Consider the following 18,300-nt stretch of genomic DNA (forward strand, 5'->3'; position numbering starts at 1 on the left):
GACTGGAGGAGAGCCCCTATACTGCGGACTCTATAGGAGGAATCCTCCTGGTCGCTCTTTCAGCGGTCCCACAGTCTCTTGACAGCCTGTCGTTGCTCTCTCTTCGCCTCCTCTGGGTCGAGGCGTTCTCCACGCGCTCTGGCCTCTGCTTTCATACGGTAATTTCCAGCTATCATTTTAGCTTCCAGCTACCAGGGTGGAGTACCTGCCAGGGCTCATGCCACCGCGAAATAAACCGTATGGTATGCCTTTATTATGCGCAAGGCCACCACCCTCAGCGGACGCCTTAGGAGAGGCTTGGCTTTAGCCAAGAGCCTGTCTGCCCAAATTCGTGCCCCGTATAAGGCCATGCTCCGAACAACGCCCACGTACAGGCACCGACAAGGGGCTATCGGCCCACCCACGTTTGGTAATAGCCGGCTAAGGGCTGAGGCAGCACCCACGATTCGGGGCGCTAACCTGAGGAAATACTGTTCAAAATTCCACCTCCGGTCAAGAACAAGACCCAGGTACTTCATGTGTGAATTGACCGGAACCCTCTCACCTGCAACAGCTATAGTTAAGTCCTCAGGTAGCGCCCTTCCAGGTCCCTCGAAGACAATTGCTTCAGTCTTCGAGAGGGACACATTCAATCCTAGGCGTTCGATGCGACCCACTGACATCTCTGTCGCTACCGCCGCTCTGAAAAAGTTATCGTCCATGTGCCTTCCCCGCACAGCCACCATGGTGTCGTCAGCATAGCAGATGGTGATCATGCAGGGAAGCTGGGCCCCCCTTATGGCCCAGTCATACGATATATTCCATATCAGGGGAGTGTTCTCCCTGTCCCACCTTCCGTACTCCAGAGAGAGCCGCTGCGGCTTGTTGTTGAAAAATTGTAACTAAACCTACAGCAAAACCAGAACATTAACAGTCAGCACTATGACTATTTTTATGAAATACGAGTGTTAAATATATTATCAGTGGGAGCGGGACAGCAATAAACAGTGTAACGATGCACGTTATTCTAATCAAAGTAAGATTAGGTTATACTCTGCGCGACTGTACAATCGCGAGAGTAGTTTCAGCGTAGCAACAACGTTAGCAGTTTTGATCGCGCGGTACGTTCAAAGTACTCTGGCGCTGATGCCTTTAGGGTCCGGTCCTGTGCGGTCGCGTTCATGAGCTTCGCGCCGTGACATCACACGCGACGCGTCGGATAGGTCAAGTGTCTCCTTTTCTTAGAGAATAAAATGTTAGGTATAAAAAAAATAGTTTAGCACAACCTTTAATATGTAGAAAAGGACGTATTTAAGTTTTGTCTCGTACCCTGAGTATAAATAAAAAAAAACCGTTTATTTCAGATCACTGATCCATAACGACTATTAGTATAAACTTAAAACTATGCTAATTAGGTAGGTACTAAGAGAAAAACAAAAATAAGAACTTATAACTAAACACTAAGATGTGTGGAGAGTAGGGGGCGCAGGTTGCCATACTCTATTTCGCTCTCCCAATTGCCACCTCCACCCAAAACTTTATAACGGGGCACTCGAGGCGCTCGGCCAACACCTTGAGTAGACTGTTGCTGCTGCCGCGCACCCGTCTCAGCATGGAGGCGATTCTTTTCCGCCTAATGGCAAAAAAGTCATCTACTCGCTCCTCAGCGAACATGACGGACGCGCTGCAGTGCTTCGGCAGCCGCAACAGCATCCTCAATATGTTATTATATTTAACGCGCAATGCGTTCTAGGCTGGTTGTGTAAACTTCACCCACAGGCTGCATGTGTAGAAAGTCTGACAGTAAGCTCTAAAGAGCGTCAATTTAACTGATGTATTACACCGTGGGAACCTGTGGGCAAGCATATTGCCTCTCACTGCTGTCGCTCTTTTTTCCCTTTCCAGATCCAGATCGTCATTCAATTCAGTTGTAAGCTATGCCCCAGATACTTAAAGCGATCTACAACTTTGAGGGGTACAACATGATCCTCGGCTCCGTAGACGGGTTATACTTACGAGCTTTGAATATAACAAACTGACTTTGGGCCGTGTTGTATTTTAGACCATGCTGCCCGGCGTATTCCTCACAAATATTGATGAGCTGTCGTACCGCGTCAGCCGAAGGCCTCAGCAACGCCATGTCGTCAGCGTAACTTATATTGTTAAAACACACATCATCTGTATGGCAACCGACATGTGCCCTGCTGAGTGCCTCGATCAACTCGTTTACGTAGACGTTGAAAAGGAGAAAGGATGTTAGCCCTCCCTGTCTCGCTCCACTTTGTAGTTTGTACTCGTCAGACTCCTTTCCCGCCCATCTCACTCGGTTGACCTGGCTGTTGTACCAATGTTTAAGCAACGCGATATATTCAATGGAATCTCCCGTTTTTGTAAGCTTGTACTATAGCTTGTCTTACACAACCAGGTCAAACGTCTTTGACAAGTCCAGAAAGTACGCATAGATCGGCGTGTTCCTGTCCTTGTAGTACCTGACAGCTTGCTTAAGACACAAAATCGCATTTTCGGTCGACAGCAGTCTTACAGAATAGAGCTGTAAGATTCCGGTTCAAATAACCCTTTACCGGCGCGGTTCCTTTGTTCCGACCGGCCGTACTAATAGTTCCTAGGGACGCGGAGGCCTCCTTTCGCATTCACATCAGCTGTCCACGGCGCTTAAAGACGTTCCTGGCTAACCAGGAGCGGCCCTCGGTACGACCAACTAGCATGACAGGGGAGTACCAACATACCACGGAACCAGACAGGCTTATTTCTCTCCCTTACGAACCACTGCCATAACCCACGTTTGGCAAAAGGTTTTTTACTTAAAACAAAATTATTTAATTGAAAGCATCTGGGTGTCATTTGATCACCCATCCATAGTCGCTTCAACAGGCGGGAACTATTAATAGATACCTAATTTGTTTTTACTGTAAACTATACCTAAACCTTGGTACCTAGTCAAGATGCCAATCGTTCGCGATATGCACCCTAGTCATCTGGAAAACGAACCACATACGGAACGCGTTTCTGTTACCCATTACAGCGGCTAGCTACAGCCCGAAAATTCCCACCAACTGGGCATATTGCTTACAATGGGTATGTGACACACTGTACATTACTTACGAAGCATCACTCTAACTGGCGCTACATGTAACGCGCCTTACACTGATACAAGATTTTCATCTAATAATGTCAAGAACCAGTGGATGATTCAACCTTTACCGGTCGACGTGGTAAGACCTAGGATTTACCAAATCCATGTCGGTAAAAGCCCGAAGTGAACAATAATTATTTCACATTTCGGGCTTTTACCGATCGGCATCGGTAAAACCTAGGTCTTACTGGTATATCCTAGGTTTTACCGTACTTCGGGCTTTTACAGTAACAAATATACTTCGAATTTTTCAAAGTCGGTCGTCAAAGGACAAAGAGCTTTACATTCATATCTTTTATTTACATACACAGATGTTTTAAAGCTACTGGGGTGATCTTTTGTTTATAGTATATTACATGTGTACTTAACCAGGTTACCAGGCACACGCTGTATAAAGTAAACTATCGTCGAAACGGCCTTGTCTTAGCACCGGCTATTAATTGTCTTGCTAATTGCTGCTACCGGCTTTACCAAATCAGGATACCTAGATTACCTAGGCTTTAATGTAACAATCTAGATTTGCATAACCATTATGTTTATTATGGACAAGTTATTGTTAGATTAGCATAGTGAGTGATAGTTGTTAGGTAAATCGGTGGGTATTTTGAGCGATGGTAGACTATACTTTGTATCTTTCGGTATTTCAATAAAAGTAAAGTATTTAAAAAAAGTAGTTGGTAAAGCGGCTTCCCGGGTATTTTCTTAAACTACGTTCAAATGACCTGGGTATGTCTTTAAAATACGTCAACAGAGAGGTATGGGCATTGTCAATGTCATCTCGCTTTGTGTGGTAGGGCACAGCACAGCGGATGTTATTCCAAATCTAGAGCAGAGCCCAACTGGGGAAGTAACTCCACCTTACAGAAAACCGCAGCCAAATAACACTAGACCCTACTCATAGTGTTGTGTTCCTGCCGGTGAGGTTGCCAGAGCTCAAGCTCAACAAGGGTGCGGAGTGTTAGGGTAGGCAAGGCGCATGTAAAACCATCAGGCGGGTCGTATGCTTGTTTGCCACCGACGTAGTATTAAAAAAAATAAGACAATATGCAAGTTGCTGAACAATCTCAAAATTTTCGTAAATTCCTGGAAACTTTCATGAGAAAATTCTCGTATGTTTCCACTTAGAAAGTTCCCGTTCAGATTAGGGATTACAACACAGTATTCTTAACTGTTCACTATTAAATAAATAAATAGACAGATTGACTAAGCCCCAGAGTAAGCTCAAGAAGACTTGTGTTGTGGGTACTCAGACGACAAAATATGTAATACATATATAAAAACTTAAATACATAGAAAACACCCATGACTAAGGAACAAATATGCGTGCTCATCACACAAATAAATGCCCTTAGCGGGAAACCAGAACCATCGGTTTCATAGACAGGGTCACTACCCACTAAGCTAGATCGGTCGCCAAATACAGCTGCAATACAGCTGCAGTAATTCCGGTGCAGTCTGGAACCGAACGGCACCTTTACCGTTAGGCCACCAACGTATTCCGTATTCACCATACAACACATACAACTATATTTCCACCCATAATGAATACATTCACGGGTCTTACACAGCCTTCCAGTCCACATGAAGCCATAAAAACGGGTTACCAACTAGGAACGGCGGTAACAAGCCTCCCAAACGGGTGCGTTTTATGGCCTCGCCTGAAATTGATGTGGTCAGCTGAGGGGTGTGGCCACACCGTTAGCGTTAGCGGTGAGTTGAAAGAAGCGCCAAGGCCAAGCCACCAACCAACCAACCAACCACCAACCAAGACCAACCACCAACCACTTGCACTTACGAACGGACCAAGGTATCCGTTCGTAAGTCGAAAAAGAGGCCTAAGATAGCAATGGGCGACAAAGTGCTGAAATGATGATGAATTCGGTAAAGTCGAGTTAATATAGATATCAGGTGATATTAGCTCTACTATAAAAGAATACGAAAATTGTATAATGCATATTAAATAAATAAATACCATATATCATGGAAATCCCAGCACTATAGGTAAGTAGAGAAGCAATCTTCAAGGCACGAAGTGAAAAATTGAGAACAGCACTCGACTTACCTTTTATAAATAAATAAATATTATAGGGACATTCTTACACACATTAACTAAGTCGCACGGTAAGCCAAGAAGGCTTGTGTTGTGGGTACTCAGACAATGATATATGTAATATACAAATACTTAAATACATAGAATACATCCATGGCTCAGGAACAAATATCTGTGTTCATCACACAAATAAATGCCCTTACCGGGATTCAAACCCATCAGGACCATCGGCTTCATAGGCAACAGAACTTTTATTGATTACGACAACAATGTTTACAAAATTCGGAAAGGGAAAAACAGTCTAATATCTAGCTAATATAAAAGTTAGAAATGGAATGTGGATTTAGGGGGCCTAGCCAAGATGACAATTGTACTTCGATCAACGCCAAAAAAATTATAATGCTTCGAAATGATACTGTTTTAGTGCCTTACCCTTACATATAAGAAGGAGTCTTAGCAATTTGCTTGTATTTTTCAATTAAATTCAATTCAATTCTTTATTCGTTCATCACAGGAACCTACGTAAATCAATTCATATAAAAAAGCGAGACGGACTCGTCCTACGAGAGTTTCGTACTTTTTAGTAATTGTTGTTATAGCGGCAACAGAAATACATCATCTGTGAAAATTTCAACTGTCTGGCTATCCCGGTACATAAGATACAGCCTGGTGACAGACGGACAGACAGACAGACGGACGGACAGAAGAGTCTTAGTAATAGGGTCCCTTTACCCTTTGGGTACAGAGCCCTAAAAAAGATTTTTAATCAAGTCGTTCGTATCGCTCCGCTTATACAGTGACGTGTCCTTAGCGCTGAGTTACACTTTGTTCTAGGTAACAAAGTTTCTGAGATTTGCTCGGCGATAGAATCCGGAAAGGCATGCGGCTCGGGCAATGTACAGACAGACAAACGGGTGTAAACTTTTATTTTATTACATACCTACATAATCTGTTGCGTCTTTTCAAAAAACCGGACAAGTGCAAGTCGGACTCGACCACCGAGGGCTCCGTACTTTTTAGTATTTGTTGTTATAGCTGAAATAGAAATACATCATCTGTGAAAATTTCAACTGTCACGGTTTATGAGATACAGCCTGGTGACAGACGGACGGACGGACGGACAGCGGAGTCTTAGTAATAGGGTCCCGTTATACCCTTTGGGTACGGAACCCAAAAAAGGAGACATAATAATAATAATAAGGTGTTTAATTATAAAACTAAATTTTGAGTTTAAAGACGAAAGCGGAGGACCCATGCGTGACCCGCCTAATCGAAAAAAATTGACACAATTTGTTGTATATTAACCACAGCTATGCCCCTATGTTTGATTTTTCCCGATTTTTTAATTTAATTATTAAAGAGTTATGAGCATTTAAAAATTTGCATGAAATCTGCTTTCGCTCCTAAGTTTTACAATAATCAAAAAGTCGAAAAAAGTCAAACGCAGGGGCATAGCTATGGTTAATATACATCAAATTATGTAAAAAAAAAAACATGATATCAATATTATAGACGATTGCCTTGTTGCTCTGCAGAGCGCGGGCCAGCTCCAACTGCCTTCAACTCCATCCTGGCTGCTGTAGCGGGCCGATACGACATTTTGAGTGTGTCATGTCATGATCGCTACCAGATGATTGTTTTTTTTAACTGTACTGTTCGCTTTTTCTTGTTGTTCTACTACCACTTAGTTTTAAATCTTAAATGTTACTAACCATTATGGATCATTGTCGTCTTTTGAAAAATAAAATAAATAAATATCCAGAGAAGAACATGGGGACTACGTTTGTTTGGAGAAGCGGCCGTCCCCTTTCTTCTTAATGCTTTAGCCACCTATTCGGAACAGCGTGGACCAAAACCGATATTCTAGCTAGATTCTAGATTCCAAACAGTCATCTAAACTAGTCAGTAGTGACTCTGCTTGCAAAGCAGCAGACCCCGGATTCAAATCCTAGTAAGGACTTTTATTTGTGTGTCCATCACAGATGTTTCTGAGTTATGGATCCATGTATACCTGTTAAGTCATCATCGTCTAGTGCCCAACACAAATATTATTAAGCTTACTATGAGGCTATGTTAATTTGTGTATGATTGTCTCATAATTTATTTATTTGAACGTGCCAATATAAATCATAATTATTATAGTTACCTGTTTGCTGACCGTACGCCACAATCAAGATCGCTGCCGGAATGCCCCCGCGCAGCTATCGGATCTAATAAAAGATCTACCGCGGCTGGTGAAGGGACTTATATCAAATTGGAGGCTGATAACTTGTCAAAACTACTTCTAAACTAAATTAACAAGCTGAAATCTAAAATAGGCCCTTGAGGCATTGTACCAAGGATGCTGGCGGCATATCCTCGTTGTATCGCAATGCTGATACGTTGTGCGAGGACGCCGCGCCGCTCTTCGGTCACCAGTTACGTCAAGCAGGCGTTTCGCGATTTCTGCAAGCCAAATGGTTCAAAATAACTAGACCTAGTCTAGTTTTGACAAGTTATCAAAGTCTAGCAGCACCAGCAGGGAGAACTACTGTTATTAGCAAATGGCTAATCGTATTTGAATCAATCAATATGTAGAAACCTACTGTGAACATTCAGAGCGGAAAATGGGAACTACGTTGGTATGAAAAAGCATTTGTCTATTATTCTCTTAAAATAATCAAGTTCATATCTTTATTAAGAATATTATGTTGCGTTACGCCCACAGTGCGATATGTTGTCAACACGTACCAAACTACCAACCCTTTATCTCAGTAACGACATCTGTGATTTGGGTTTGTTATTACCTTTGTACAGTGGATATAAGAACAGTAGGAACCTAATCTTGTTGGTACAGAGAAGAAACATTTTAAGAGGGCAGGGATCTAATGTTAATTAGTAAAATGTTAGTTTTTTTGTTTTTGACGACCGGTTTGGCCTAATGGGTAGTGACCCTGCCTACGAAGCTGACGGTCCCGGGTTCAAATCCTGGTAAGGGCATTTATTCGTGTGATGAGCATGGATATTTGTTCCTGAGTCATGGGTGTTTTCTATGTATTTAAGTATTTATAAATATTTATATATTATATATATCGTTGTCTAAGTACCCTCAACACAAGCCTTATTGAGCTTACTGTGGGACTTAGTCAATTTGTCCTATATAATTTATTTATTTTTTATTGAATTTTTACACGTTTTAATGAAGAGCAAATGTCATGAAAAAAAGTCACGTGGAAACTAGGCTGTATTTAAAAGCGCAGGATAGAAAAAAAAACACGAATATATGTCATTCGTATGCCGATGTCGTTACCCTGCATACCATACCAGTATAATTTTCTTATAAAATAGCCAGTGTAATAGCCGAGGGACCTGACGAGCAGAATTGTAAATAGAAGTATAATTAATTAATTAAATATATGTACATTATGCCCTTATATATGTGCCCTTGATCAAAATGAGTAAAAATTTAATATAAAAACTTAATTTTGCGTTAGCTATTAATGTAAAGTTACTATCTCTATAGTTCGTGTCATCCACGACGACGGGCAGATTTGTCAAATCTAACCTTTAATCACATGACATTACGAGTCAAGGCACACGTCTTCGTGGATGACACGGTCTCTACCTGACGCTTCATTTGCTTAAGGTATCCTACCCTAGCCTATTGTTGCTGACTCATTTGTGCAACTACCCAGAGATTGAGCACAGTTTGTGAGTTCGTGAGCCACTGCAGCCAATTAAGCCGGGTCATGATCAATTAGGTACTATTCGAGTCTTAATGCTTAATTAATGGTAGCATTTAGTAGTGCCACACCCTTGTGCTTTAGGGGCATGGCACACTGCGTCTCACGTGTGAGCAGGATGTCGCTATATTACGCGCATAGCGGTGTCTAACTCAAACTTCGGAGCAACGTGCGAATCGGTCGCAGTGTGCTAGTTAATACAATGCCATAGACATTGTATTAACTAGTGTTCCACCGGATCTTAATCTTAGGGTCCGGTTTTGCTCTAATTAACGGAACATTCGGTCGAACTATAAATTTTATGCCGAAACCTGCTGAAACCGAAACTTCGGTCGAACACTAACGAAAATACGGTTTCGGCGCGGCCAAAAGGTTCTGCAGTTTTTTTCGACATCTGTACGAGTATGAGTGCACATACCTATACTTGCGCGGTAATTATCTAATCGGCAAACCGCATGCATTTTGTTGCAACGTGTGTGGAGCCCTTTAGACTGGGTTCACACTGCGTTGTCCTGCACGTTTTTTTACATAAGTATAGGTATTCGGTTTAAAACGTACAATCGACCGGGTATTCGTACGGTAGATTTTCATTTGTGTAAACGAAAAGCCACAATTTTCACGCAATTGTCACAGTGAGCAGACGTCAATGATCGCTTCAATGTACTTTTATTGTTATCGATGGCGACAACGGTTTCACTGCTGACAAAACAGGTTTTGTGTACAGCTTATAAATGAAAAATATCAGTGCGTACTAAAACATTTGAAAAGAAAAAGATAAACACAATAAAAAAGGTTTTTAATTACTTTCGGATATTTATTGAAAGTATATTAAATCGACTGGAAAATTCATACAAAATAAATACGAATATGCCGAAGTGAAATAAAATTAGCTATTTGTTTAAGGTGAGCCCACAAATAAATATACACAGGTAGATATTATTTAAGTTTTATTCATATTTGAGTGAGTTTTATTTCATTGTCATTATTAAAATCATCATAGTTAATCAATATCGGTGTGGTTAGAACAGAGTCAGGGTTTTCAAGAGGAGCTGTTGTATTCAAGTTTGTACTGAGAATATTTATAGCTTGTTGTATATTATTATTTTAGTATTTATTGGTATCATATCCTCTGTACTGATGGCAGACTGACAAACTACTCACTATTTAGGCGACTGCTTTTTATTTTTTTTAATAATTGGAGTACTCCCATTTGGAATTCAAGGATTTCATCTTCGTCAAACTTATCTAACGTTGGTAATATCCCATAAAAAAATGAAAGATGCCGATTCATTGTTTTAGGTTCATTATTTGAATAAGAATCCATAAATTTCATTATCTTAGCATCTGTAGGTTTAACGTCATTCTTCACGTGTCTTTTAGATATTCGTTCAGCTATTGTGTTTGACGACGTTGCCTTGATATCGTCTGTCTGGGTAGAATCTGATTCCGATGATTCGTTTGCTTCGGAATTATTATCCTGATCTTCGGATTCGAAGCTGTCATTTCCGGTAATACGAGGAAGCCTGGTTATTTTCTGGTTAGGTTGTATTATTTTCTGCAGAAAGGATAACTGTTTACTATATACATAAGGCTTCGTTATTTTGGTTGTTCTGGACCTCTTCTGACCTTGTATCTTTTTATATGATCGACTATAACTATCTCTTATGTGAGTCCACCTCTGAATAATTAGTTTAGCTGTAAATGAGAAACGTGGTCAATTACATTGAACACTGGAAGGCAAGTAACAGGGTGCCAAGATGTTTAAGAGTTTTAAAAATAAAGCACATACATATAGGGTAATAATTTGTGTAAAGCTGTTTATTTATTTTATTTATTTAAACTTTATTACACAAACAAAGAAAAATGTACACATGGTGGACTTAATGTCAAAAGGTATTCTCTACTAGTCAATCATTGGGTAAAACAGAGACATATGTTGATGCAGGAGAGATTCATAAATTATTTGACAGACAAGTCAAATATTATATATAAATAAAAATAATAAAATAAACCTACAAACGTATACGAGTAATTAAATACTTATATGATTTACAAAAGATAAAGTAATAAATATTGCTACATCCTTGTACAAAATGGAGAACATTATTCAAATTCTTCTGGCAGAAGATGCTTGCGGAGTAATCGCATAAAAACAGGGGGCCTACCGCGAAAACCGAAATTCGCAAATTGCGGGGATCTTTCTCTTTTACTCTCACTAAGACGTAATTAGAGTGACAGAGAAAAATGCCCGCAATCGACGAATTACGATTTTCCCGGTAGCCGCCCTGGTTTGCCTGCGGCTTGTTGAATCGAAAGAGGGAAGGAATTCCAGAGACGGATTGCCTCAACGGCGAAGGAGTTGAACAAGTTGTAACACAATTATTACCAATAAAAAATACATACCGAAAACTTGTCTAGTTTTTTCTTCCTTTGTCTCGAAATTCGGATCAAATACTATCATAATTTCCTTCCAAGCCGCTTGGGTTGCAACACGATTTTTATAAAGTTCGGTATTTTTATCCCACAAAACGGGATGTTGTTCCACTAAATCAATTAATAATTCGTTATCTATACAAGATTCGTCAACCATTTTGAAATAACCACGACGTGTGATCCCTGCGAACGACGCTCCGGTACTAGTTGCTTGTCCGATTGTTATACGATAAAAAACGGCATCGTGCCGGTGCAATGTGAATGAGGTTAGGTTCACACAACGTTAATTTTTCCCGTATACCTGAATCGGTATTTTATCGAATACCGTAGTGACAGCAACATTTGTATGGCAACTTACAAAATCGTTCACACCACAGACATAATACACACGTTCACACGACGTCTATGCGGGAAAGTTGTCTAGCCATATAAACAATGTAGGATTTTTTGCAAATGTAGAAAGACGTGTGAACGGTTCTATGCATAAAGAATGTGCCACTATTTATTCGTTAAGACGTATATTTAAAAAAGCCTGTAGATCAATGCCGTGTGAACCCAGCCTTAGGAGTACGTTGCCATCTTGAAATATTTAGTTAGGTTGTCTGTCAAAATTGTATGTAACATTATTTTTCTTCCAGGTAATTTCAATCAATTGGTAAGAGATATGTCAGCAACAAAAATTTCTGCAGGTATGTATGTAGTATGTAGCAGCAGAGTCAGGCTAAGCTAACTCTTTACCGCGTTTGATAAAACAGACTGTAGAAGTGTCGTTATTATTAACGTCAAACTTCTATAAAATTATGACTTTTTAAATAAAATTTCTAGTAAAAAAAGGAGACACCATACAACGCGGCGAGAATCATCATTATCATCAATGTTGTACGCGGTGTTGTATGGACTATGGAGGTTGTTCGTCTAGAATACCAGTTAATTTAGGCGTGAAATGAATAATGCCAACCTAATAATATACATACAGGATGTTTATTAATCACATGCAATAATTTACGGGCTGAATATATAGGTCATATTGAGCAACTTTTACTATAGGACCAATCCCGAAATCGCGAAAAATAATTGGCTGTTTTATACATTTTGGCTGTCTGACCTTGATATTTTCTATGGAAGAGTAGTTTTTTTTCGCAATTTTGGGATTGGTCCCATAGTAAAAGTTGCTCAGAATGACCTATACATTCACCCCGGAAATTACTGACTGAATAAACACCCTGCATAGGGACTTTTTGTAAGGATAACTTAGGATATATCTGAATGATTCAAAGCCACATCCTGTGGCGGTTAACTACCGCACATACTCATGATAACTATAATATAAGTATAACGTAAAAGGGATTAGTCATTATGCCATGCGTAATGTCAAGTACCTCTCGTGGTGTTAGGGTCATTAGCATTAAGTTTGCATTTTGTGTCCAGACAATAAACTATCCTTACAATATTAATAATTGAAACTCTAGGTCCATGGGGTCCCAGCGCGCACAAGTTTTTTGCAGAAATCGCGAAGCGCCTGGTTGACGTAACTGGTGACCGAAGAGTTGGCGGCTTCCTCGCACAACGTATCAGTATTGAGATAAGATTAAATGCTGCCAGTAAGTAATCCTTGGTACAATGCCTGCCTGCCAAACGGTGTATTTTAGATTAAAGCTAGTTATTAATAGTATCTATTATGTAAATAATGCGATCTTAATAAAATATTTTGAAATAAAATAAAAACATATATGTAAATGCAATAGTAACTCTGCCTGTCAGTCTGTTACCTTACTGATAAATAAACCCAAAGGTTGTCTGGAAGAGATCGCTCTTTAGCGATAAGACCACTTGCTGTCTGCCTGTACATTTAGTCAATTGTTTTTTTTCTTTTATTTTGTATCTTTTTACCGAGGTGTGCCAATAGGAGTTGCAGGCGTCCATAGGATACGGTGACTGCTTACCATTAGGCGGGTCGTATGTTTTTTTGCCACCGTCGTGGTATAAAAAACTATAATGAGAATATTATATAATTATGATGGCCCATTGTAATCTGTATGAAATGCTTAATACAACTAATGTATTTAATTTGATAAATATTAATATTGTATCCGTACCTACCTATTATTTATCTTCCAAAAAGTAGACTTTTACAGTAAGGTAGACCTTACTATGACTTGTTTTATAAGTAGTAATTACATAACAAATGGCAGCGGCGTCTTTGAACGTTCACTACGATTAGCAACGTGGGAGAAGGCAAATGAGCTATTAGAATTGAAATTATATAAATCAGTGTTATAAGTAAAGATTAACCCATAATTTCACTCTAGAAGATAGCTGCTCCAGGGACCATAGCCAAGATGGCAATCGTTCGACAAATGACAAATAAAAAGACATTAAGGGCCGTAAGGCATTAAGTCCACCATTTGCACTTAATATTTTATGTGCAATAAAATATAAATAAATAAATAAAAAGACAAAATGTACGGGAGGATTACAGTGTTTATTTAGTTACCTGCAATAATTTACGGGCTGAATACATATATAAGTCATATTGAGCAAGTTTTACTATGAGACCAATCCAGAAATCACGAAAAAAAAATTACTCTTCCATAGAAAATGTCAAGGTCAGGCAGCCAAAATGTATGAAACAGCCAGTGTTTTCGTGATTTTGGGGTTAATTCCATAGTAAAAGTTGCTCAATATGACCTATATATTCATTCCGTAAATTATTGCAGGTGGCTAAATAATCAACCTGTATAAAGATGCTACGAAAAGACACTCGACTATTTCCATATATTATTTAGGTATTGACGTTTTCTGTCTACAACTGTTATCTTGGCTAGGCCCCCTGATCATGCAGGACTACAGGAAAGTACACGGGTCAAACCTGCAAAAATTTCGGGACAAAGACTAAATCAAATGTAGACAAAAATTTCCTCAATAATGTAAGTGAAGTATCGATCGATTAAGTACTTTTGGTTTTAATTCAAGTCATACGCAATTTCACAAAAAAAATGGCTGTTTCATACATGTTCGCTGATCGGATGTTAATATTTTCTATGTGAAAGTAAATTTTTTTTTCGCAATTTCGGAATTGGTCCCATAGTAAAATTTGCTCAATACGACCTATATATTCAACCCGTAAAATATTGCAGCTCATAAAAACGCTATATGACGAAAAATATAACATTTCAGCACTCAATTAATAAACAGAAACAAAACAAAACATTACTATCAGTAAGGTATCTCTAGACGCAGTTTCTCAACTCTACATGCGTTTACGTGTGGGCGGACCTTTATATCTGTACGATATTATTATAAAGTATGTAATTGGCCTTAATTATCTATAATGAAATCTAATGCGTTCTACGTCAGGTTTAAATTGTTTATTGTGAAATTATCCGTTATCCTAAATATTTCAATTATGGCTTACAAATCTTTAGATATCCTAAGTTACTATTACGCAACAACACGCGAAGAACATTGACATAAAAAAAATGTTTTAACAAGATGGTTTATTTTTCGATTACGGAGTTTTTATATAGGGTTTAAATAAATAAATAAATATTATAGGGTCATTATTACACAAATTATTTGTGGGTACTCAGACAACGTTATATATAATATAGAATTACTGTTATGGCTGTTTTCTATGTATTTAATAGAAAACATCCATGACTCAGGAACAAATATCAGGAATAAAATAATTATTATGGGACAATTTTACCCAAATTGACCTAGTCCCAATGGCTTGTGTTGTGGGTCGACGATATACATATGAAGATAAATACTTACATAAATATAAAACGTCCATAAGTCAGGAACAATTATCTGTGATAAACACAAATAAATGCCCTTACCAGGATTCGAACATTTCGAACCAGGGACCTCCTGCGTCCGTTGGCAGGCTCACTAGTATCGTGTCACTACCGATTAGGCTAGGAGGCCGTTGTCGTGTTGCCTCTCTGTTGCACTTATAAATTCGTACGTAAGTGTGACAGGCAGGCAACACGTCGAACGTGGTTCGCGGTAGGCCTTCAGTTCGCCGGACGATATCGGCCTGTCATTTTTTCGCAAAAGCTGACAATCGCGAATAACTGACAGGCCGATATCGTCCGGCGAACTGGTAATCAGTGGGCCTCTAACTGTATGGTTTATGACGTGTCTAGATAAATAATTAAAAGAAAATGTTATAAATAATTAAAGTGCAACATTACAGCTAGTGCTACCAGACAAGCATAAATCGAGAACAGATAAAACGATATTGAATAACGCTTCATAGATAGCTTATTCGTATTTACAGTGTTGAGTGTATATTTGAACGATGCACTGTCTGCATAGATTACCACGAATAGACTTCGTTTTACAAGACTTGCGGTTACTAGAAAGATATGCGTTAAAATGACCTAAAATGGGGTGTCCTGTGAAGTAAAATGTAACAGACAGAGTTACTTTCACATTTATAATATTAGTGTAAGAGCTGCATAATTTATAACCATCTGACTTCGTTATATCTGCATACTTTTGATATCATATTGGTCTTGTTGTGTGTGTACTTTCTGCCTCGCACTGCTAAACTGTGGAATGAACTGTCGCCTGCGGTATTTCCGGACCGATACGACCTTCAAACCTTCAAGAAAAGAGCGTACTCCCATCTTAAAGGCCGGCAACGCACTTACAACCCCTCTGGTGTTGCAGGTGTCCATGGGCGGCGGTAATCGCTTACCATCAGGTGATCCGTCTGCTCGTTTGCCTCCTCTACCATAAAAAAAAAAAAAAAGTACGATTGGCTGATTTTACTGTCATTTCTGTCTGAGTTTTGAATTGATTTAGTGCAATGGGTCTCATAGAAACATTGATCTTCAAAACAAATCTAATCAACTGATATCATTAATAAATTCTTGTCATTTATCCTAGCCTATTCAAATAATTAATGATTGGGAAAGGTAATGTTCGATTACCCAATTTATTATCAAATTATCCGGCTCTTAAAGCAATTTGTATTAAATTGTTGGACAAATTGAGGCAAACGAACTATCATTTTAGTCTAAGATATAAAAAGTAGGAAAAAAATTACTTCAAGTCTATATCTATACGAGTAAGCATCATTCGTTTGCGTTTGAAGTTAGTAAAACTTCCCACCCCATTATCAGGCTCGGCAAGTCCTGCAACATTTGAAGAACCATGGAATCATTTCCTACCTTATCGGCTAAGGTTGTGTGTTGTTTATGCTGATAGAATGCTGATTCTAAATAACAGAAATGGTTTAGAATAAATAGCAGTCTCGCAGACTTGCATTTCTGTACGTGTTATGTCTATGATGAGATTTGCCTACCAATATGATATCAAAAGTATGCAGATATAACGAAGTCAGATGGTTATAAATTATGCAGCTCTTACACTAATATTATAAATGTGAAAGTAACTCTGTCTGTTACCTTTTCACGCACAAACCGCTGAATCGATGATTTAATGAAATATGGAGATAGTCTGCGTCCCGAGGAAAGACAGAATAAAGATAAAGATAGATTATTTTCCAAGTAGGCATATTACAATGCGCTTATGAACGTTAAATAAAGCTACGCCCGATCTAACCCTACACCTCTGACCCGAGAAGATTTAAATCCCTCCTAAATTGTAGGAGGGTATCCCAATATGGGACCGGCAAGACCGGCGGTACACATCTTTTCAAAAACATTACATCTTATAATTAAATGCATTAAATAAAAAAAATACAATTAAAATTAATATGGAATTAAAAAAAAAACATACAGTAGGTGCTTTCTTATAGACATTTGATGCACTAGATTGCTAATGCAGGACGTTATCATTGCTAAACATCCCTATGATTTTAATAGATCTTCATCATCACATCTAGTAGGTGGTGATCCAGTGTAACTCATCTCAGAGCACTCATGTGCAGTGTTAACTAATACGACAGGCACTTAGCTAGTGAACTAAGGGCTTACTGTTCTTAAAGTTTGTAGTGCGAAATTAAGGACAGTATATCCCGTCGATAAAGACGAAGCTCTCAATACATTTTTAGGGTTCCGTACGTCAAAAGGAAAAAACGGAACCTTTATAGGATCACTTTATTGTCCATCCGTCCGTCTGTCTGTCAAGACCCTTTATCTCGAGAACGCGTGGAAGTATCCAGTTGAAATTAAAACCATATACTGTAGTCTACAGTCTCTTTAAGCTGTGAAAAAACGTTTAAGTTAACGTAAAAAGTTTTTGGCAAAAATTTCATTTCTGTTACAAGCTTTTATCGCTGACTGTACTTTTTTTACACAGACATCTAATACTCATCGAGCCAATTCTAAAAAAACCCAAACACAATTAAGTTGCGTTGTTTTATCATAGAGTTCCTATGGCCATCCTGTCTCCATCATTAGAACAGCTCGATGGTACCATAATATTGCATTGTCACTCGCTTTAAACATGTATACAAATTTTCAGATTCATCAGAAACCAGGAAGTGGGTCAAATTTAACTTGCAAGTTTTAAGCTGTACATACATAGGTACATTGCAAGTTAAATAAAAGCTTGTAAAAACGGAACCCTTATAGGATCACTTTATTGTCCGTCCGTCCGTCTGTCTGTCTCTCCCGTGGGATTTTTGGCGCAGCCTGGTGACATCAAATTAGAGGCATTGTGTAGATATTTTGAGCACTTTGTTTGTTCACTTTACTTATCAGGCAACTCTCCTTTCAGCCAATTATAAAAGTGAATAATTTACCTAAATAAGCGTCTACATTACCCCTAAAGAATATACATGTGTACACATATCTGAACACTAATCTACATTATTATTTATTACTTACACAAGAACGGTTTACACCAATTACACTTGCTACTATGCTAATGCTAGACATACTTAATTACATTTTATTGGTTACCTAGTCATATACACTATCTTACGATCATTTGCTTCACTCTCACAGTAAATAATAATAATAAATATTATAGGACATTATTAC

The 18,300-nt window shown here is 38.8% G+C and overlaps 1 protein-coding gene across 1 annotated transcript; it reads right to left on the bottom strand.

Annotated features, from left to right (window-relative positions):
* Positions 1 to 9,728: 9,728 nt before the first annotated feature.
* Positions 9,729 to 12,567, bottom strand: LOC133523313 (uncharacterized). Its single transcript, XM_061858819.1, has 2 exons — positions 11,309 to 12,567; positions 9,729 to 10,600 (listed from the first exon to the last, which is right to left on the bottom strand). The coding sequence occupies exons 1-2, from the start codon at positions 11,493 to 11,495 to the stop codon at positions 10,059 to 10,061; spliced, it is 729 nt and encodes a 242-aa protein (XP_061714803.1). The 5' UTR covers positions 11,496 to 12,567; the 3' UTR covers positions 9,729 to 10,058.
* Between the last annotated feature and the right edge of the window lie 5,733 nt (positions 12,568 to 18,300).

The sequence above is a fragment of the Cydia pomonella genome, chromosome 12 (genome assembly GCF_033807575.1).
Source record: "Cydia pomonella isolate Wapato2018A chromosome 12, ilCydPomo1, whole genome shotgun sequence".
Classification (NCBI taxonomy): domain Eukaryota; kingdom Metazoa; phylum Arthropoda; class Insecta; order Lepidoptera; family Tortricidae; genus Cydia; species Cydia pomonella.